At 38.2% G+C, this 20,909-nt stretch overlaps 1 protein-coding gene across 4 annotated transcripts; it reads left to right on the top strand.

The window, feature by feature from the left end:
* Positions 1-602: 602 nt before the first annotated feature.
* jhy (junctional cadherin complex regulator) lies at positions 603-19,517 on the top strand. Of its 4 annotated transcripts, none has more exons than XM_026329299.1 (10): positions 603-701; positions 2,713-2,775; positions 2,956-3,344; positions 6,263-6,935; positions 10,054-10,149; positions 10,739-11,166; positions 11,510-11,693; positions 15,911-15,997; positions 16,661-16,783; positions 18,027-19,517. In XM_026329299.1, the coding sequence occupies exons 3-10, from the start codon at positions 3,001-3,003 to the stop codon at positions 18,234-18,236; spliced, it is 2,145 nt and encodes a 714-aa protein (XP_026185084.1). In that variant the 5' UTR covers positions 603-701; positions 2,713-2,775; positions 2,956-3,000; the 3' UTR covers positions 18,237-19,517. The 4 variants fall into 4 exon arrangements, with proteins under 4 accessions (XP_026185084.1, XP_026185082.1, XP_026185080.1 ...); XM_026329297.1 differs by having other exon boundaries at positions 625-701; positions 10,072-10,149; positions 11,411-11,693; positions 18,027-19,516; XM_026329295.1 differs by having other exon boundaries at positions 625-701; positions 11,411-11,693; positions 18,027-19,516.
* The last annotated feature ends 1,392 nt before the right edge of the window (positions 19,518-20,909 follow it).

The following is a 20,909-nucleotide window of genomic DNA, read 5'->3' as shown; positions in this document are numbered from 1 at the left end:
CTATTGGTTATAGGCTTGGAGTAAAATTAACAGGTTTTAAGCTGCTGGAAGATTAGGAAGGTGAGGCCTTGTACCTGCTTTGACATTAGGGATGGGAATTAAACATGTAGTGTGCTTTTACTGAAACATGAAGTTTACAAGTTTGTATATGTAGGAAGCATGCAGTGTAGAACTGGGTTAGGAGTACAGACCTGCCAGCAAGATAAGACATGTTGCTACTGGCTACATACTTAATGTTGTCACGCTTGTTGAACAAATCTATAATAGTAATAACAAATACCACATAAATGAATAGCAGATAACCTGAGGCAAAAAAAAAAGATATCCCATTTGCATAGATACAGGGCTTACTGTGCTCAGTTTGGATGGAGTTTGAATTACACCTGTATGTTTGGTTTTGGCAAAATGGAGACTGCCAAAGTACATGATTTCTTGTGTAATCTTTAGTTGAAAGTAGGGATGTTTCGGGAGGATCATCCATTGGAATCATTTTCGCTAGTTTCCAAAGCTTGGGAGTATATTCTGAAGGCTGTCTGTCTTTACCTTAAGCTAAACCATGTAGAGTCGTGTTCGAAGATGCTTTAAAGCTAACCGTAGTTAACTGCCTACTCTTGAGTCTTGAAATCTAAAGTTGCGTTTACATGTTTGCGTTTGTGTTTCCATGGTTGCAATACTGCGTCGAGTTACTAACAGGAAAACAGGTGAGTACGCGAGCAAGTTTTATTTTGCTGTCTTGATGTTTAACATGACACATTTCGGCGCTATTTTAATGTAACGCTAAATACAAAAAATGTAAATATCACATGGGCTGAACTGACTTTCGTTACACCCCTGCGTTAGCGTACGTTAGTTTGTCAGGGAAAGGCTAGGCTATATGATTGCTGCTAAGTTTCCGTAACGGTAATTTTTTAAGATCCTAGCTAACGTTAAGCGATGGCAAACGATTTTACACGTAACTCTAGCTTACTGTTTTCCAATTCGAACAGGGTACAACTTTCATTACATTTTGTTCAATTTGGGACATTGCTTTCAGGTACCGAGGTACCACAGCAGTGCGAAGCAAACCTAGCGTTAGCTAAGTTATATTCACTTCACCTGGCGTTGTTCCACCAGAAATGAATGTAACGCTAGCTATCGCTAGTGGTCGGTTTATCAGCACTCCGGTTTACGGTCTGAGTACGTTTTAGCCATTAGATTTAATAACTTATATGATAGCAGGGACAATGAAAAACGACTCGTTTTTAACGTTTTAAGAGATGTTTTTCCTGTTCTTTGGAAGTAATTCGATGACAAAAATTTTGAGCGCGCACCCAATCCCAATTACGGGAGCTAACGCTACTCAGTTTGCAGGTCAGCATTTAAGAGCAAGGCCGCACATATTTGAAAGAGCAGAGTCACATTTGAGTGTGAGGGAGAACATAATCGTGAGCATAACGGATGATCTGATCGAGCAGCACAGATGTTCACGCTCGCAAAATGAAAAGGTGCTCCTTGGTACTTCTGTCCATCTGACTCCCCAGATCCTGAAGTCAAAGTGAGAGCAGAACGTCAGGGTTATCCTCTTAAAACCTCTCCTTTTACTTTCAAATTAAAAACTGAGAGTGGTGTTTGTTATAAACCACCAGAGGGAGACATACCATAATTTCTTCGCATGTTCCCAAAAACTGAAATAATTACAATTATTTACAACGTGAGACTCATGGTCACTACTGATGGGATTTACTACCATATGATCCGACTCCATGTGGATTGAAATGATAATGTATTTCCTGTCTTTCTGTCGACAGATGTTGTTCTCAGTCACACACACACACACACATATATATGTGTGTATATGGGTCAATGACGTGACGCCTAGATTTTTACTTCCATAAGCAACTGATTTTCTATTTTTGAAGAAAAAGGTTATCTGTTATCTAATTATCTGTTCATAATTATATGAAAAACACAAAATTGGCAGAATAATGTAGGACTAAAGGTTGTCTGATTGTATAATTGACATTAAATTTAATATCATATGAGAAATAGTTCTGTTCTGCCAAATGACATTTTCAAGAAGTGCATAACATTAAATGCATTAAAATGTCTTTTATTTTATATTTTTATAAGGCGCACATACTGAAATGAAAAATATACATGTGGATGTACACAGGAAATGATGAAACTGACTTGCTGTTTCATTTTTATTTTTGGCCATTTTGAAATTCTAAAATGTCACTGACCCATATATGTGTATATAGATATATATATATATATATGTGTGTGTGTGTGTGTGTGTGAGTGGGTATAGATGATGGATGGATGTGTTTGTGTTCGCTTATGATATTTCCCACTGTTGCTAAATGTTTCTAAATGCAGACTAACGTTGAAAGTGAAGGGGATGGTGTGCACTCAAAACTTTTGGCTTCGACATACTTCCATGTGCTTCCTATTCCGTTAATGTTGCGTGAGTGCAATGGCACGTGAATCGAGTCATTATTAATGTAATTAGTGTACTGTGTTTTTCCTACAAAAAGTCTGCTCCAAAAAGAATGTTTTTAATAAGTTTCTAGCATCACCATCAGCACAGACTAATTTATTAAGCACATTTCTGTGACGTCTAGAAACCTGGGTATTGAAACAAATTAATGCTTAACTTACACAACTTGAGCCCTGGGGCTATTCTTATATATAAAAGAGATTAGTCTGATAATTTTGTTGATAATTCAACAGATCTGTTGACATAAGGTGTCGTATTGCTGGAAAAGAAAAATGTTTTTATACATTACTACAAAAGTAAGTGCTCCATTCTCCTACTCCTAAACATTTGAACTTTGACTTAGGCAATACTGTTAGAGCATTTTAGTCGGATGAGGTTGACTTCATCAAAAAAATCAGTATTGGCCACACTTCTTTCACTTTTTAAGCCTGCTGTTTATCTTGTACAATTAAACAGAATATTTCACAACCACATAGATAATCAAAGCTTTGTGAAGCTGACTTCCCACCTACAACATTAACATGGATGAGGGACTCAGACAAGTTTTGAAGACTGAACAAGATTATTCTTCAAGCAAAGCAGCTCTGGCCACCCAGAGGAGCTCTGCAGAGTCTGAATCAGAGCACTCAGTCCAAGAGACAGCTTACCAGCAGCAGCGACAAATGTGTATTTACTACAACAATGTCAAAGACAATACTGCCAGCTCACAGCAGGATGATGGAGAAGATGAATATACAAATAATGAAGAAACTGAAGATTTTCAAATTTATGATAGTCTAGAAGTAGCATCACATCTTCCTGTTAAGAGGAACCTCGCCCACGTACACACAGAATATTTGGACACACAAACAGATGAAGGAACAAGGTAAGCTATACAATATTTGTTTTGGCATGACTAAAACAATATCACAGAAAACACTAAACCATCAGGAAAAGTAATGGTGTTACCTTTTAGAGGACAAAACATAGAATTTAAGAAACAAAACACAAAGAAAAAATATTTTGACAGTGTCAGTCCTGTGGAGAATGTGAAAACTAAACAACAAGAATGAATTAATCACAATGTGTTAATGTGAACGTTAATCACAAAAGCTAAAAAGTTAAATTAGACAGTTTCCCTTAATTTCCTTATCGAACTCTGATGGTGAAAAAAGGTCGCTTGTCACAAATAGCAGGTGTTTTCTATCACATTCCGTAATTGCTATCCTGTCGCTCTTTAAATTATTTTTACAAATCGGCACGTCAGTCGGCCAAGTGCTTTGCCAAGTTGGACTTGTTGGCTTCGTTATTTTGAAACATCTTTTACTGACAGGCTTTGCAGTGTACATGAGCTTGTCCTGACTGTTGGCTACAAAAGTGAAATAATGCCAAATTTCACTTTGTGTGTCTATAGAAGGAGACAAAAGTACATTTAATGGAAGAACTTGGTGCAATAGCAGGTGTTTATGGCAGCAGGACAGTGTTATAGTTTATATGTAATTGTGTATTTTTGAGAGTTTTTTAACATTGCTTGTTGTCATCACTGATTTTGCTTTATAGCACAGAGGAATGAGAATATATATGACTAATTCTGATATATGCTTATCCAGGTTGGCACAGAGGAATAGGATACTGAGATACACTGGGTTTTGGATACACACAGAGGAGTATTATTTGGGTTTAAAACTTGCTGACAATAAGATAAATAAAAACTAACAGCATACCTATCCTATGTCAGATTATAGCCTATATATGACTAATTATGATATACAGTTATGCTGTTTGGCCAGTAGATGGCAGTAATTGATGTTAGTGGGTTGTTTGCCAGGGACTAACAGTTAAAACAACACAACTTTTATTTTTTGTTTGTATCAAAAATAACTATGTCATTTTCTAATTACAGCTTTATTTTGTGTAAATAGATATGATTGGGGTATAGACACTGTAGTGAAGAAAATCAGATTACATTGTTGGATATTCAGGGTTCTCTATGTACATCTATATATAAGTGTGCCCAACCTTGTTCATTTTGCTTATTGAACTGGACTACCACTTTCACTGTATGTGACAAATTAATTAAAATTAAACACATAATAGTGCTGCTTAAATGAAATACAAGAAGGAGAATGGCAACAGCAATCAAACCTTTTACTTTTAAACAGCACACAGATGATAAAAGACAAATAGCCGTTATTCATCACTCAACAATGAAACAGTGTCAGTTGTTTAATGACATGAATGCACTGATCATACATTGTAGTGAGAATGGACTAATTCATGTGCTTTCAGAATAATAGCTTTTATTTGAGGGATTCTTTTTTGTTTTGATTGGATGGATCACAATAAGTGGTCACTCATGGTTCATTAACAATGGTCATCAATGCTATAAGAGATGTATCTCTCTTTTTTGTGGGTGCAGAGGTAGGCATGTGTGGTGAGGACAACATTATCTGTTTTTATATTCAGGTTGACTGATACCGTTGTTTTCTCATCTCTTCACTCCAGACACAGCCTGATAGTAATTTTCGTCCAAAATAGAATATGGGCATTCACTATTTTTCTGCCATAATCCATACCAATTGATGTCTACCAAGTATGGGTCCACTTCCAAAGTACATTGTTTCAGAGGAAAATGACCATGACATACTCACACAAAAGGCTCTGTTTCATTGAGCTGAGGCAGTGGACATAGTCCTATTCCCATTATGTAGTAGTCCTCTCTACTGCCTTCTCAAAGAGGATAACCCTTATCACACAATGCCGCTGCATAGTTCACAAAACCAAAGGACATTCTTCATTCAAGCAAAAGATTCCTATTTAGGCAACTCCATTCATCCCGATCTTTACTGTGTTTCTCTATCTCACATCAAATATTGCAAAAAAACAACAACAAAAATGTGACTATAGTCTGTATGACTATTTTTTCCATTTGCTGTTTCTCACAATATTTTCCTGGCTTTTGTATTTAGGTGTCTGTATCTTATGTAAGAAATAATGAGTTGTCATGTTTTGGCAGTGTTAGAGGCGTCATGCAAAGCTGCATATTGTCTAAAATACATTCTCCAACTTGTTTGAGTCATTAGAGAGACATCCCTTACCCTTTTGGCCTCATCGAAGTGAAGTGCCCTACACCTAGGCAACCCCCCCTCCCGACACACAACATCACGACTGAGAATTAGGCTCCCCTCGTCCTCCCAATAAGCACAACAAAGAAGCTCTCTGCTATTTATTTTAATGAGATCTTTTCATCACCATCAGAAAGAGCATTTTAGCCTGCAATTTTGAAGCCATTTCATAAGCTGAAAATTGCCGTTTGTGAACCATTCCCCCGCTAGTAGCTCTCAAATGCAGTCTCATTAGTGAGCCTAGAGGTGAAAATACGAAAATTATCTGTAAATACAGGCTCATAATCTCCCTCATCTGTTTCAATTTCAGAAGTCTCTGATAAGGCCTAGGTGTCTTTGTTTGAGGACATCACCGTTCTAATAATTGTGTAATGGATCTTGTTCCTTTGACCTCTCACTACAGGCCTATTTGGCATTCAAGCGTCCAAAAAACTTCCTTTAGATATGGAAATGTAATTATTAAAGCTGATTACCAACAATTAAATCAATTACTAATATCATTAAGCCTATACTGTAAATATATGGACACATGCTTTTTATAATGCAATTTAATTTCTTCTGTTTGCATAATTAATTAAGCCTAGAAATTGAGCTACAATTTACTGATGCAAATATTAGCCTCAGGCAAGTTGCAGTGAACATTAAATCTTTAATGTATTGTCTTTCTTTAATCTCACAGCCAGCTGATTTCTGATGATGCCTATTCTGATCTGCGCTATGACCCTAACTGGAGGACCAACCTGAAGAAAAATGGCTGTTTCATAGGGAGTCCACCGATTTCCAACAAGCAAGTCCCTGAGGAAATAAATGCAGGATACAGATACATTACTGATACAAGTCCAGCTGTTGTAGTAACTCATAACATAACTGGCAGTGAATCTGACCAGCCATACCACCTACACCCACAAGGTGGTCAGACTAGCTCAGTAACTGCTCCCCACTTTTGGAACCATGCTTTACAGCTTAGCTCACCCACAGCTAATATTTCAAGGTTATCCAGCTCTTCCAATAAAAATGAAAGTGAAAACACCTCAAAGAGAAGATTCACAAAGACGTGTGAGGATAGCTGTAACAATGCTGGTAAAAATATTAGCAGGTCTCCTCAAATGACTGAGGATATACGTGTCATAGAATCTCTTAACCAGTACCATCAAGGAGGATGCATTCAAACACAGAAAATGGACACATCTACAGCAACCAGTCCTAAGCTTTATTCAAACAGAAAGCTAGGAAGACTAATGGAGGACATAGTGGAGCGTAACAAAGTAACCTTGGGCTGCAACATGTCCAGATGTGACTCTTATGTGAAAGTACATGCACTTAAGCAGGATATGCCGTATAATCTGAATAAGGTCAGTATATATGTTTTTTCCCTCAGTAAATAGCATCTGCTTATGGTTAAGATCACTGAATGAGAATTTGAGCTTTAAAATGTAAGCAAACTTTGACAGCTCTGTAATGGTCACCCTTACACAGTCATGCTCTTGAAACAGGTTGCAATTACAGAAACAGACACCAGGAGCTGCACAAGCATTAGTAATGATTTATGGTCAGCTTTCCTTAATCATTGTGAAAATACTGTATAATGTAATTATTTTACTTAAATGATAAAACATTTCTTTTTTAAAATTCAGTATAAACTGTGATAGCTTACATTTGCATTTTGTACAGTGTTCAGTGAAGGACAGATCTGTATTCGTTGAACCTACTTGGCCTCGATGATTTGCCTTCATTTACAGTTTAGATCATTTAGCAAATTAGACATTCTGGTTAGTTACGATTAAGTGGTATCAGGCTCGAACAGTTAATGCTCAAGCTGTTCTGTATATTAGGCAGAAAGTAGGTTTTTCAGTATTAGCAAATGATAGCGATAGCTATATTTACTAAAATAATGAAGATATTTTTAAACACAGGTGTTGTGGGGATTGTTAATACATTTAAAGAGATCACTATTTACTGTGCTGATGTTATAAGAACAGTTGCACTGTCAGTGTATTTACTGTTAAAAAACATATTTTAATGTTATAATATTGGACAGTAGCCTGAATGTTAATGGTCTCAGGAGCAGATTACAGAGATTACAGAGATTGATTCTTTGTTTACTTTCTTTTTTCTTCTGCATCAGCCAAACCTGAGCTCATTTGGTAATATTATTAATATCTATATGCCCTTTATTGTTATCTCAGACAACAAGTAAGAGAATATCTTTTTTTTCTCTTGCACTGTCTGGAAAATTAATTTGGCAAAGAAGCCATCAGCTGCCTTCTCCACCATATGAAAAACCCATGTCTGGCTGTGCAGTGGTTATTATGAGTTGATGTGTACAACAGGAACATCAGAGACGCATGGTTACCAATAGGCTCTTAGACATCCCTGCACCTGGCACAGTGGCATAATTGGTCAGGATAGCCTGCATTCCCCATTTGTCGGGCCACAAGACTGTTTGCTGGCTATAATACCCCCAACCTTGTTCACCCATCTGAGCCCCAGCTCTCTACAATGTCTCATATCATCACCATTTACATAGTCAAGAGCTGTTAGCTTTGTGCAATGGTAAACAGAGCCAGAGCCTTTCCCTCTCCTGATCCCTTGTGTTTTGTCATTTCCCTTCTAAATCTGCTTGTTAGTTCTCCGTTGCCCTGTCTCCCCAAAGACATGTCTTACTTAATGGGGGCCACAGGGTACAAAAGAAGGGGGCAACAATTTGCAAATATTCTATTTCTTGGTTCATTACAGGATTAATCTATGAGTTTGTTACTGCAACAGTATAACATATCAACAAAGCTCATCAAAAATAGCCTTAAGCAAAGTCATTTTGAAATCATACTTCATAATTAAATAAAATCTCGGTAAAATGGTGGATTATTCCAGTACTATGTTACAATATAATATACTTACTGGTACACGGACAAGCTATCTCAAAACAGAATTAATAAAAGAGGATTATTGAATGATTAGACCAAATAAAGTGACTGTCTTAAATTTTGTTTAATTTAAATAGCACTCACAAAATCAAAACAAACAAACAACCCCGCCCCCCCCCCCCCCACTGAAATCAAATGCACAAACATACTATAGAGCCAAGAGCATGTCACTAATAAACAATAGTAAATAATGAACCGTATTCTAATAAATGCAATATTAAAGCTCAAAGGAGTAAATTTATCTTCTACCAGTTTTAGATATTCAGAAAATGCAATATTGATGGATACTGAAAGACATCTTTAAAAAAAATAAACATTTTTAAATCAAAAAAAATACTGTATGCATCATTCACAAAGGTTCGTCATGCAGTAGATGGCAACACTCCATGTGTAAATCGCATCAGTTTCACAAATCAGTGTGAGCCCAGACAAAGCAGTTCTTACTTAGGTCTTCAAAGTAACCCATTTGGTCTTTTGATGAGAATGGCCATCTGAAGGCAACTTGTGATAATTAGACCTGTTATTAAATGTACACAATTTCCTAATGCAGCAAATATTTAGCTCACCCAAGTGGCATTGTGGCGGCAGCAATGATTGACTTCATCTGAGCTTAGGCCTCCTTTGATAAAGACAGAAGTAGCAGATCAATCTTCTACTATTGCACTCAGCCCTCAGAGTCCCTTCTCCTCTTGCAGGCCCTCACTTCAAAGCCAGGGGAACATAATGTACAATCTTTTAATAGCTTTAGACCAAAGCTCTGGGGAGCTCTCTGCCACTGTATACCCTGCCTCAGTCTAAACACCTAATCAAGATTACCTGGGCTGGCCACAATAGCAGCTAAATGCAATTCAAGATCCACAGCCCCTTTGAAGTTTTCATTGTGAAAAGCAGATGTTTTCCGGGTACAGGAGGTAATACAGCAAGCTGCAATTGCCAGACTTTGTTGTGACATCGTCTCACAGAGAAGCAATTACATGCCCCCCAATTTAATAGAAAAGATATTACACAGCTTATCATGTTCAAAATGCAATACAGGCTTGATCATTTTCTCCAACTGATTGGGAGTTTTATAATGGGTGACAAAAGGAAATGGTAAGGGAAATAAGTAAAGGTGAGGCAGTGTTTGTGCTCTATGAATGTGTACATTGCCAGACGTGGTTGTAACTAATACCTGCTCCTGATCATATACTTATCATAATACAGTGTTCATCAGTAAAATCACACAAATGTCTGTAAGTAATTCAAAAAAAGGTCCCCCTTTTTGTTGAACTACTACATAATCTTTTAATCATCAGTAAGTATTAGCTTGAAAGCTACAGTCAAATGACCATACAGCTTATACATTGAAACAACATAAGGTCTGGATGGTTTGTGCAACATTGCTTTGAATCTGTTATCGTAGCCTATTAGATGAAATCTGAAACACACTTATTAATAGATGCAACTAGAGCAGTTGACTGCTTGCAACCTTCACCTATCCACCTTTCATAGAATTAGTAGCATTCATTGTGCCAGCATGTTGTTTTCTTTTTGTGTTTTCTCTAAGTTGCCTGACTCTCTTCAGGAGACAGACAGCACAGAACATCAAGAGGACAGCTCAGACCCTGAGATGAGGTGGCTCGAGAAAACACAACAGTTGCAGGTGTTGATATGCCTCAATCATTTTCCCTTGGTAGACATAACCAAAACAATAGTGTCAAAATATAGACCAGTTTTAGGGAAGCTTAATTGCCTAGGTTCTAGCAAAAGCTGCCAAAATGCTTCACAGTAGGAACACTTTCACCATGGCTTTTAGGGTCCTTTATGGAATGTGAATACAATCACTAATGACACTGTTGTGTTGGGGCTTGCCAAAGATAGTTAAAGAAAAAGATGAAGTGAAAAAGCAGAGAATTGGAGAAACATTATTATTTTGAAAACTCAAGTGTTCACCTTAACATGGCTAAGCAGAGGAGTATAAATATTTTCTACTGGAATGGTGTTTGCTAAATCAGCAGTATTTGATGCATGAGAGACGTGCTCATAGACCTCTTAATAATTTGGAAATATCATGCAAAGCAGAGTGCCAGGTCTTTTTTTACTCGGGTAAGATTTGTGCCTCTTACAGCTCATGTTTGTTGTTGTTTTTGTGGTTTAGATAGATAGTAGAACAGTTTTGTTGCTGTGACATCTTACATTAATGAAGAATGTTATCCTTATCCTTAATCTTACTCTCGCTTTATGTCACCCAGATCATTAAAGGGAAGAAAGCACAGCGGAAATATCCCAGCCCTTCTCAAAAGCAACAACCCCCTACTTCAGGGCTTAAAGCTGAGCAGAAAGAATGCTTGAGCTCCATGTCAGTAGGACTGGCCTCTGCAACTCAGCCAAAACCTCAGATGACTGGTTCATCACAGCCTTTGCCCCCCACCATCAACCTCAGCATCAACCTTAACACTTCATCCCATCTACTTTCATTACTCCAGCACAAGGGCCAGGATGCCATCATCAACTTAGCAACTCTTGGTGGTCATCCTCATTGGAGCCCTGCATCTGAAGTACAACTAACCTCAGCCCCAGGGTATCAACAAACAGATCTAGTAAAGTTCTTCAAAATGCCTCGCCAGAGGCTAAACTCACAGTGCTACCAACAACATTTGGAAAATAGTTCTGAACAAAGGTGAATCATTTATACTGCTTTTTAGAGACCAAAGATGAGAAAGAGATACACGAGCATTAACAACACTGTGTACTGTGTAAAATGACAGAACGAGTACTGTGACAGAATATTATCTGAAAAATGTGTATTTGATTCACTATATAAGTATAAATAAAATATTAATAAAAAATATATTACAATATCCATTTCTAATAATTTATTATTATGGAGCATCTCTCTTATTTATCCACCTTTTGTGTTTCAGGACAACTGCATTAAAGTTGCCATTATCCTGTGAAGGAACGAACCAAGATTGGAGTCTAAATGAGGCCCACACTAAACTATTTCCACAAATTGTCTGCAGGACACTCACTCCTACTTCATCACACAGACCTGGTTCCTACACAGTTCTTCCACCTATAGGGAAGCCCATGACAGGAAGCCCTGTTCAGTGTGTGAGCACAACCTACCCCATCCTTAAAAACAATGACAGCTACCTGCTTCAAATGGAAAAACAGAAACAGTTGAAAGCAAGAGTTACTTACAAGGTTGGTGTATCTGTGAGCTTCATTTGTGTCCTGAAACTGTTTTTCTTTGATGTAGAAGAATAGTATGTGTGTTTGTGTGTAGTATGTCTGTCTAAAACATCTAATCTGGCATGTCACACAGATAAAAAAACAAAACAAAACCTCCACCTAGTATTTGTTTGAAATGACAAACGTTGTAAGCATGCCTGGTGTCATTAATGCATTCCATCTGCTCACATTTAGAGTAGATATGAGGCGTCTATGGCGTGTCTGGCATTGGTCTTGTTGGAACAATGTGGTCCCAAATCAACATAAAGATAATTCACTCCAGTCATTAACAAATCATTCCATTATGCAGCCTCCCTTAGGCTGCACCTTAGTGCTCGTTGTTGAGTTATAAACATTCAGTAACATGAAATAAGTTGTTTTTTCTAAGTAAAAACAAGTGTATATATATGAAAGTTTACAAAAACTTTCTCTTAGGAGTACTTTATTCATTTTTCACATGAATTTGTGGATGGTTTTAAATAGGGTTCAAATGTCACAAATATCACTCCACATCCTGAATACTCCCTTGAAGTTGAAAAAAGAACACATTACGCAGATTCACCTCACAAAAGTGACACATGCATTTGTAAATTGAGTGACATTTCCCTTTAATCCAAACATACACAAAAGGTTACATAAATAAATACCCCTCCAAATAATCCCCTCAGATGTCTGGACTGCTTAATCCACCAGGAGGGTTCTGGTGAATATGAGCATGAAACATCAGGTTAATTGTCTAGCTCCACACAAGACACAAGATACACTTAATTGCTATAAGATGATGACTATATAAACCACAGAGCTGCAGGCTCTGAAAAGCCATTTGAAGATGTGTTAGAGGATAAGGTGATTAGAAGGGGGAGAGTCTGTGAGACCCAGGGCCACTAAAGATGCACATTTGCATTTAATGATTTGGCTGAAGTTATTTTTTTCTCCTTTCCTTTGGTTTGTGAGAAAGAACTGTAGTGATTCAGCAACCCTTTAGTAAGCACTTGTTCGATAAATTAAACTTCTTTGATAATCAATTGATTAACAATTATTAAAACAATGCACAAAGTATATTTAAATATATGTAACTTGCAAAAATAGTTCATGTTATAATAGTTGTAACTTGAATATTTAAGTAATTGTAGAGAAATACAGCAATTTAGGCAGAAACACAGGTAGATTGATTAATTGTGTAATGTAAAATATTTATTGTTATACTGACATTAAAAACAACACCAATCTGTGTATCAGGGCTGTATACTTTTCTGTACACCAGTTGCGTTAGATGGACCATAAAAAGGCTAGAAAGCATGGTTTACAGCTGCGTTCACACTGGAGCCTATAGCAGTCCTGTGGTGCCCACCCTTCCCCATCTCTTGACCCTCCATCTCTCCCACCGTGTTAGCCATCATGTCTGACAAGATTACAGGCTCAATTTGTAAAGCAGTCTGGCTATAGTTCCTGGGCATGAAAGCTGATGAGCGTGACTTGGAGTCTGTGGAGAGAGGGGAGAGGGCTTGGAAAGAAAGGTACCCTGTTGTGTGCATGGCCGATTGCTAAAACAAACCGAAATCCTCCTTCCAAAATGGAGCCAGTACAATCTGGAATGATTAGCTCCCTTTTCTCTGAGGTAACTTGTGGATTGCTTGCAGGTGTGTACCCAAGTTCACACACAAATCATCATGACTAGCACCTGCAAAATACTCAGTATACTGTAGTTCTCATTTTATCTTTCCCTTTGTATTGCTTCAGTTTCAGCTGCAGTCATGCTATTTCCCTGTGGCTATATGACTAATATGTGGCATGCTCTAACATGCTCTAACACAACACTAATGTTTACAGTAGAAGGCTTGCCACATCTTAATTTATTCTGTTAGCATGCTAACATAGATTTACCAGTCTCAGCAAGGCTGTAAATAAATCAGCACTTTTTATCATTTCCACCAAATAATAAGACTTAAGAGGTCCCATGTCCAAACAAGATTTAGAGAAACTCATATATTTCTTGACCTCCAGCTGATCTTTGGTGTGGATTTCCCTAAAAGATTGTTAGACATCTTCTGCTTATCTAGACTGCTGCTGTCGGGTTTATTGAGTTGTCATTAGCATCTGATTTTCATGTGTGTCTTCATAGCTTCCCTTGTGTTTAGTACTTAGTTCACTGTGTTGTGTTCAGTTGCCTGCCTTGTCAGATTACCTGCATTGGATTATTGCTTGCCTCCTATCTATCTGCCTCCTATATATCTGGACTTTGTAATTTTCTTCATAATCAAATCTGGTTAGTGTTTACGTTCTTGGTGGCCTTTTGCGTTGTTTTTCCCTGCACATGCTATCCTGTTAAAATTAACTAGCTCAGTTTGTGACATAATGACCCAGACAGTTTTGAATCCAGCAGCTAGAGCTAGAGAGGTCCAGGTGTTTTGCGCAGTGGTGAGTTCATTAAACAAGACATTGAAAACCACCACATGCTCCCGCACCATGCTCCCAGACCAATCCTGGCTGATGCAGTAGCCCGGTCTAGCTAAGTTTGTTGACCATACAGATCAGATTCCTACACAGTTAGAGGACCTCTGTGGTGCTTAGTTTCTGTGTTTCCCAATGTGTTCCAGCCTAGGACTCATTGTCTTCTCCTGAGCCCCAGCCTGTGACACCAATGGAGGCCTTGGCTATCCAGAAGAAGTTAAAGGGCCAGGCCTTTCAACCTTTGTTTCTGTGGGAAATCAATGTCTGGGACTCTCAGGTGTAGTTTAGGTCACTGGTTCCCTATCCTGGTTCTCAAGACCCCCTGCCCTGTTTGCACTTCCCGCTTCTGATTGGCTGAACACACCTGATCCAGGTAATCAGCTGTGGGTATGGCTGGGATAGCTCTAGAACAAACAGGGCAGGGGGCCTTGAGGTCCAGGATTGGGCCACAGACAAGAGGCTCAGCGGTCTAGCTCAGTGCTAAGCCACATCCTAAGCCCCAGTCAACTCCTCAGCCTGCCAGTAATCTGCTAGAGGACAGCCAGCAGTCTCCACATTGGAGACTGCTGGCCATATGCTGGCCATATCCTGGCCATATGCTCTACAGTCTCACCTTAGGAGCTGCCCTCCTGCTCCCTGATGGCCTTCAACACTGACGTCGGAACCTCCCCTGCTTTCAGTTTCCTCCCAGAGGCTGAGATTGTTTATTAAAACTCTTTGCATTGGGGATTTATAGATACTGTTTCCCAGCCTTTTCCTTCCTCCAGAAGGGAACATAAAACAACAATTTTATGGCAGTGAATCTGACAGTTAATACAGTTTAATCAATACTACACATACGGTATTAAATGAAATGGTGGAAGCACTAGAGGCTCATCAAGCTCACTATGAAACAACATTTGGAATAATGAAGGTCTGCATAAACAACGTCTGTTATGTAGATTTTGAGATATTTATTGGGTAAGTGAAAATTTTATGTTCGAACTACATGAAAAGAATGAACAAAGTCCTTAGGTTGCATCCTCTCTGCACCATGGATATCCATACCAATTTCATGGAAATCCGTTTAGTAGTTGTTGAGATATGTCAGTTTGGATCTGAGGTTGACCAGCTGACACACAAATCTTGCCATCACCGGAGCCATGTCACTAGTGTGGCTAAAAACAGATAAAAAAAACTGCTATTGTGGGTGTGAGTATGAAATAGAATCAAGTTTTAGCATGTAGAGAACACTAAAAATAATTGCACATAAATTTAGTTGTGAGGTTTTCGTTTTTGTCACATATTTCTCCACACTACGGGTATGTCGTTATACCTCATTGAATTACAGTATATCAGCAGTAGTGAAAATCCCCCTTGTGTAGCTGAGAACATCCTGCCCCACTCTGGCACACTTTTTCTGTTTATTGATTTATGAGTGTTTCTATGTAGAGGCTGTCATATTGTCTGCCAGACATTTGTTTATCATTTGTTGTATTTTTTGTGTTTTTCTTTTAATATAGCATTGGACCCCAAATGAATAAGATGAAACTGCATCATTAAATGTGGTCAAAATTGAAGTCTGTCATTTATTTGTACCATGGTGCCACTTTGACAGCCATCAAAACAAGTTCAGTTTGACAAAGTCTGCTTCAAATTAAATAATCAAAAAGTTTCACTTTTATGATAGCATAAATAGCATTTGAGTATCTGCAACTTTCAAACTCCAGAGTTTTTCTCCCTCTTTGTCTCTTTCTCAGACATACAGTCTGAAAGACTTCAAGCAGCTGAAGCCAGATGCAAACCTGCAAGGCCAGGGCCCTGACCATACAACCAATGAAAAGACAGTAAGTACTAATGTACTCACTGATATCAGAAGCAGTACAGATTTACTTCCTGAAATGATTAACATGGCTGTGAATGTAATATTGTAGTATTAGCCTTGGTGTTTAGAGGGTGGTGACATATCCTGTACTTTGGGTGCAGATGTGGTTGTATTCTCTCTAACATTTTATATTTGTAAAAGTAGAAAATATCCAGAGCAGTTTCTACCCCAAACTGGGGTCCTAAACATGCAGACCTTGATGTCCACTAGTGCCATTGTGTCTCCACTGAACTTGTGTTCAAATTCACCATTTAAAGGCTCCCATGCTGTTTTACAGATAAAATTATAAACACAAAGTAATTGAGAGTACTCCTAAGTGATTTTTGTGCTTCAGTATATCTTTTCTTAATCCCGAGTTGTAAAAAGTGTTTATCTGGTTTGCACTAGGCCCAGCCCCCTCTCTTTCCAGAGCCTATTAGTGCATGATATGTGTCAATGTTGATAGGCCCACTGAATGGATTGCAGTGTTTGGTTTTGTTGCTGCATGGAGAGGTTCTGCAGAGGGAATACACAAAGAGAAGGGCCTTAAGAGAGAAAAGGCTCAGTTAATTAAACCCCATTTTGTAATGTTCATCTGTTTCTCTCCCTTTCTTCTCATGCTCACTCACTCTTTTACCAACATCATGCCGAGAAAATGAAACCGCAGAAGCTGTATTCAAATGTGATCGGCGAGCAGAACAAAAAAATGATGCCATTTCTACTGGCCAAGGACCCGAAAGGCCATGACAAGAAAGTTCCCAGGATCAAGGTGTGGGAGTGTGTGTGTTTCTTTTAGAGTGTCTATGTGTAGGAGTAAAAATCCAAACATCTCTTTTAGAATAGCCATGTGTGTTTGTGATTGATAGTCTAAACAAAATAATAAAAACTATGTTCTGTACAGGGCAGCATGGTGGCTGAGTGGTTAGCACTGTTGCCTCACAGCACGAAGGTCGTGGGTTCGCATCCCGGCCTTTCTGTGTGGAGTTTGCATGTTCTCCCTGTGCTTGCGTGGGTTTACTCCGGGTACTCCGGTTTCCTCCCACAGTCCAAAAAACATGCATGTTAGGTTGATTGGTGACTCTAAAATTGCCCGTAGGAGTGAGTGTGAGTGTGTGAGGTTGTCTGTCTTTGTGTGTCTATATGTGGCCCTGTGATGGACTGGTGACCTGTCCAGGGTGTACCCCTGCCTTCCACCCGAGAGAGAGCTGGGATAGGCTCCAGCAGATCCCTGTGACCCTGAGCCAGGAAAAAAAGCGGGTATAGAAGATGGATGGATGGATGTTCTGTACATTAGACAAAAACAGACAAAAATTTGGACAGTTGTTTTACAGATGTTGTTGTAGCACTAGCATTATTTTGACTGCTTGTATATAATAAGTACATTAATATACCTGCCTTTGTGCCTTTGTGTCATCATGTTTAGACTACTGTAACAGTCTATTCATGTGTCTAAACCAGAAGGAGTTGGCTCATCGGCAGGTTGTTCAGAACTCTGCTGTGAGGCTTCTGACCCACACAAACAGAAGAGCTCACATAATATCTGTCTTAAAGTCCCTTCACTGCCTTCCAGTTTCTTATCAAATAAACTGACTTTCAGAGCCTCTCCTTATATCATGGACCCGATCTAGCCCTATAACACTTTCTGAAGTCTGAGATCATCAGATCAGAACCTGCTAATGGTCCCTCACACTCATTTTAGGACTCGAGGAGACAGATCCTTTCAGGCAGTTGCGCCCAGACTCTGGAATGAACTACCTCTTTTTTGTCGATCACTAGTATCTGTAGATACTTTTAAAATGCAGCTTAAAACATTCTTATTCCTTCAAGCATTCTAGCTAGACAAAGGGCTGCTATGACCTGTTGTAATATATCTGTTTGTTGTATTATGTATTTTATCATGCGCATTTTATTGTGAAGCACTTTGTGACTGCTGTCTGAGAAAGGTGCTATATAATAAACTTTACTTACTTACTTACCTCTGTATTTCTCTTTACCCCTTCTTTCATTCTTAGGCCTTGGAATATGCCAAGACCATAGCCAAACCCCCTGTACAGTCTCGCCCAAAACAGAATCAGAAACAGCAGTCTGAAGCCTTCTCTGAACACACTCCTTACTTGCAGGACTTGGACATGTCCCAGTTGGCCACCCTGGAACTGCTTAAAAAAAGGCATGAAGAAGAAAAGCAGGTTGTAGCACTATTCAGGAAAGTACATGCTGTCTGAGGCAAGATGCAATTCATGTAAACAGTCCATGGAACTCATGCTCTGACAGAAATTTGTACAATGTGATTCCTCATTAAATCTGAGACATTGACAACCTCAGCCAATGTCTTGTGTTACATTTAGATAACTCACCTTGACCATGGTTTCAATTGTTTTAGATAACCGTCTTAATGTGTAAAAGTTAATATTATACACTGTATAAAATATATTCATTTTCAGAAACTATCCAAATCCTGCCTATGATACATATAAGCTATAATTGTTCTCATTGTTCTCATGTTACCTTTATTTTGGTTTCAAAGAGTTTATAACATGTCTTGTCAAGATAACAGGATGTGAGCACCTTTATTGGGCAAAGAACGCAGGGTGAATTCCTTTTGCATATGCTTAGTGTACTTTTATTTCATAGTAAGCATGAATACTGCAGGTTAAGTGGATATTTAAGGATTTTTTTTTTTTTGTTGATAAAACTGAGTATAGGTACTGGGCAATAATTCCCTGTTTCTCTAAATGTGTGACTCGTGTTTGTTTTACCCATGGATTCCAGAGAAATATCATCTGCAGGTTTACAAAGTAGGATTTGTCTGGCCGTCACTGGAGCCACAATAACTATTTTCTATTTTTACTCTATTTGTTTTATAAAACAGATTAGAAAAGGTGCAATATATTAATCTCTGAAGCTGTACTTCAGAAGTAAACAAACAAAAATGCACCAATTACGATTGGAAGCTGGAATTCAGTTCTCTATTGCACTATTGCCATGTTCGCATGAGTACTTGTCTGGGAATTGATTATTGTTTAGCTTCTTAGAATATCACTAATGGTAGTGTAGCAGCATTGTGCTTTTAGACACTGAGAGTAATCAGGCAAAAATGACTTAAATTTGCTGTTAAGCATGGTTTTGATGACTTGCACTTAAAATAGCTATGCTATGCGAAGAGGTTTCATTATCTTAGTCTTGTCTTATCGATCTTATCTTCTCTATATACAAGCATTTCTGGTACCAAAGATCTGTCCAAATATGTGAGGTATTCTGAAGTCATACATATTGCAATGGATTAGTTGATTTAGTAGTTAGATTTTGATTTTTTTTAGGATACTGATTTTCTGTACTATATTGTATGATATTAATTGATTCATTGATATGTGATATTAATTAATATTACTGATACTATATCGTCAGATGTGACAAACCCTATGTAGAAACTATATTAAAAAAATATGAAGGAAGTGTATGCATGACTGAGTGCTAAGATGGAGGTATGCACAGTTCCCTTTATCTTATGAGATTAGAGACTCTGTACAATATGTAATGCAATTTTGGTGCATTTAACTGATGTTAATAGTTACACTATTGTAAATATTTTGCCATAAATAATAGTCATATTTACTATTGTTAATATGAAATAAGTACATATAACTGTAGGCACAGGAATGAACCAGCTCAATAGACAGATATTACTGAAAGCAGTGTCTCAGACTCCCTGTCTGTGATTCCCAATGGAATACATAAACATCACTCAAGACCCACTGCCTTAGTAAAAACGGTCTTTTGTGATGATGGTCACCACCAGCATAAAGTCTTTATTTCCATTATGCCAATATACTTCACTTCTAATCATTCCAGGCTGATACTTACACCTAATTTTTTTATGGAAAAGAAAAGCCTTTGGCTTATAGTTACTTTATTCACATTACCAGTTTGTGTCACCTGGTTACACTGTTGAAGCAAGAATAATCCAAAACATTTTGCGGGTCTGATGTTTATCCTTCCTCAAATTCTCTGCTTCACTGTATTGAAAAACCTGCTCAAATGAAGACACTTTGAAGCTCACGTGATCTGGTGCTAGTCCTGCATTTTGTAGCTATGTTCTAAGTAGTAACTCCTCCTTAGCACAAAACACTCTCAAGCAGCTCATTTTACTAATTGAACCCTTAGATCATTATCAAAGCACTATTTACCTCTGTGCAATATTTTAATTAGATTATAGTCTCTATTTAACCCATCATGAACTCTTTGAAGCTCTGTGTTTTTAGTGTTAAGTCCTCAGATGCATGGTTGGAAACAAATGACGAAGCCCTTTTTAATTTAATGAGAAATATTGCCTATCCAGACTGAATTTGAATTAATTTTTTTTTTCTGTCCCACCTACTCGTTTTTTGCCATTGAAATCCAGTTAATTGAAGGAGTCTTTCACCACTATACATGAAGGGGGCCAAATTAACATCCCTTTCTGCCCATTGGGAAGCTAAGGCAGACATGGATGCTTTGATGTGAGAAGCACACGTTCAGAAGGCGGCAGGCTTCCTGAAAATGAGCTGATGGCCCTGCTATTAGGCCCAGATGCAGATGCGTCCATGTGTTGCAAAACGCTTAATCTTTTAATTGATCACCTTCTGCATGGCCTATTCACTATAGTCGCCCCCTCCCCCCTCCACACAAACACACACACACACACACACACACACACACACTGCCTGTTAATCAGAATCACATTTTGAAGATGACATGAATTGCTTTTCAAAAGGCAAAAAAGGATAGCATATTGAAACAGGACAAGAGAGGATAGCGTGTTGTGCAAATGTTCAATGAAAGATGCAGCTTGTAAAACAATTGAATCCATTTGATAAGAGCTGTTTGTTATAATAACTGAAATGTGTGTGTCTTTTAGA

Source organism: Mastacembelus armatus, chromosome 14, assembly GCF_900324485.2.
Source record: "Mastacembelus armatus chromosome 14, fMasArm1.2, whole genome shotgun sequence".
Classification (NCBI taxonomy): Eukaryota; Metazoa; Chordata; class Actinopteri; order Synbranchiformes; family Mastacembelidae; genus Mastacembelus; species Mastacembelus armatus.
The sequence above is the reverse complement of the archived record's forward strand: the minus strand, read 5'-3'. Positions and strand labels throughout refer to the sequence as shown.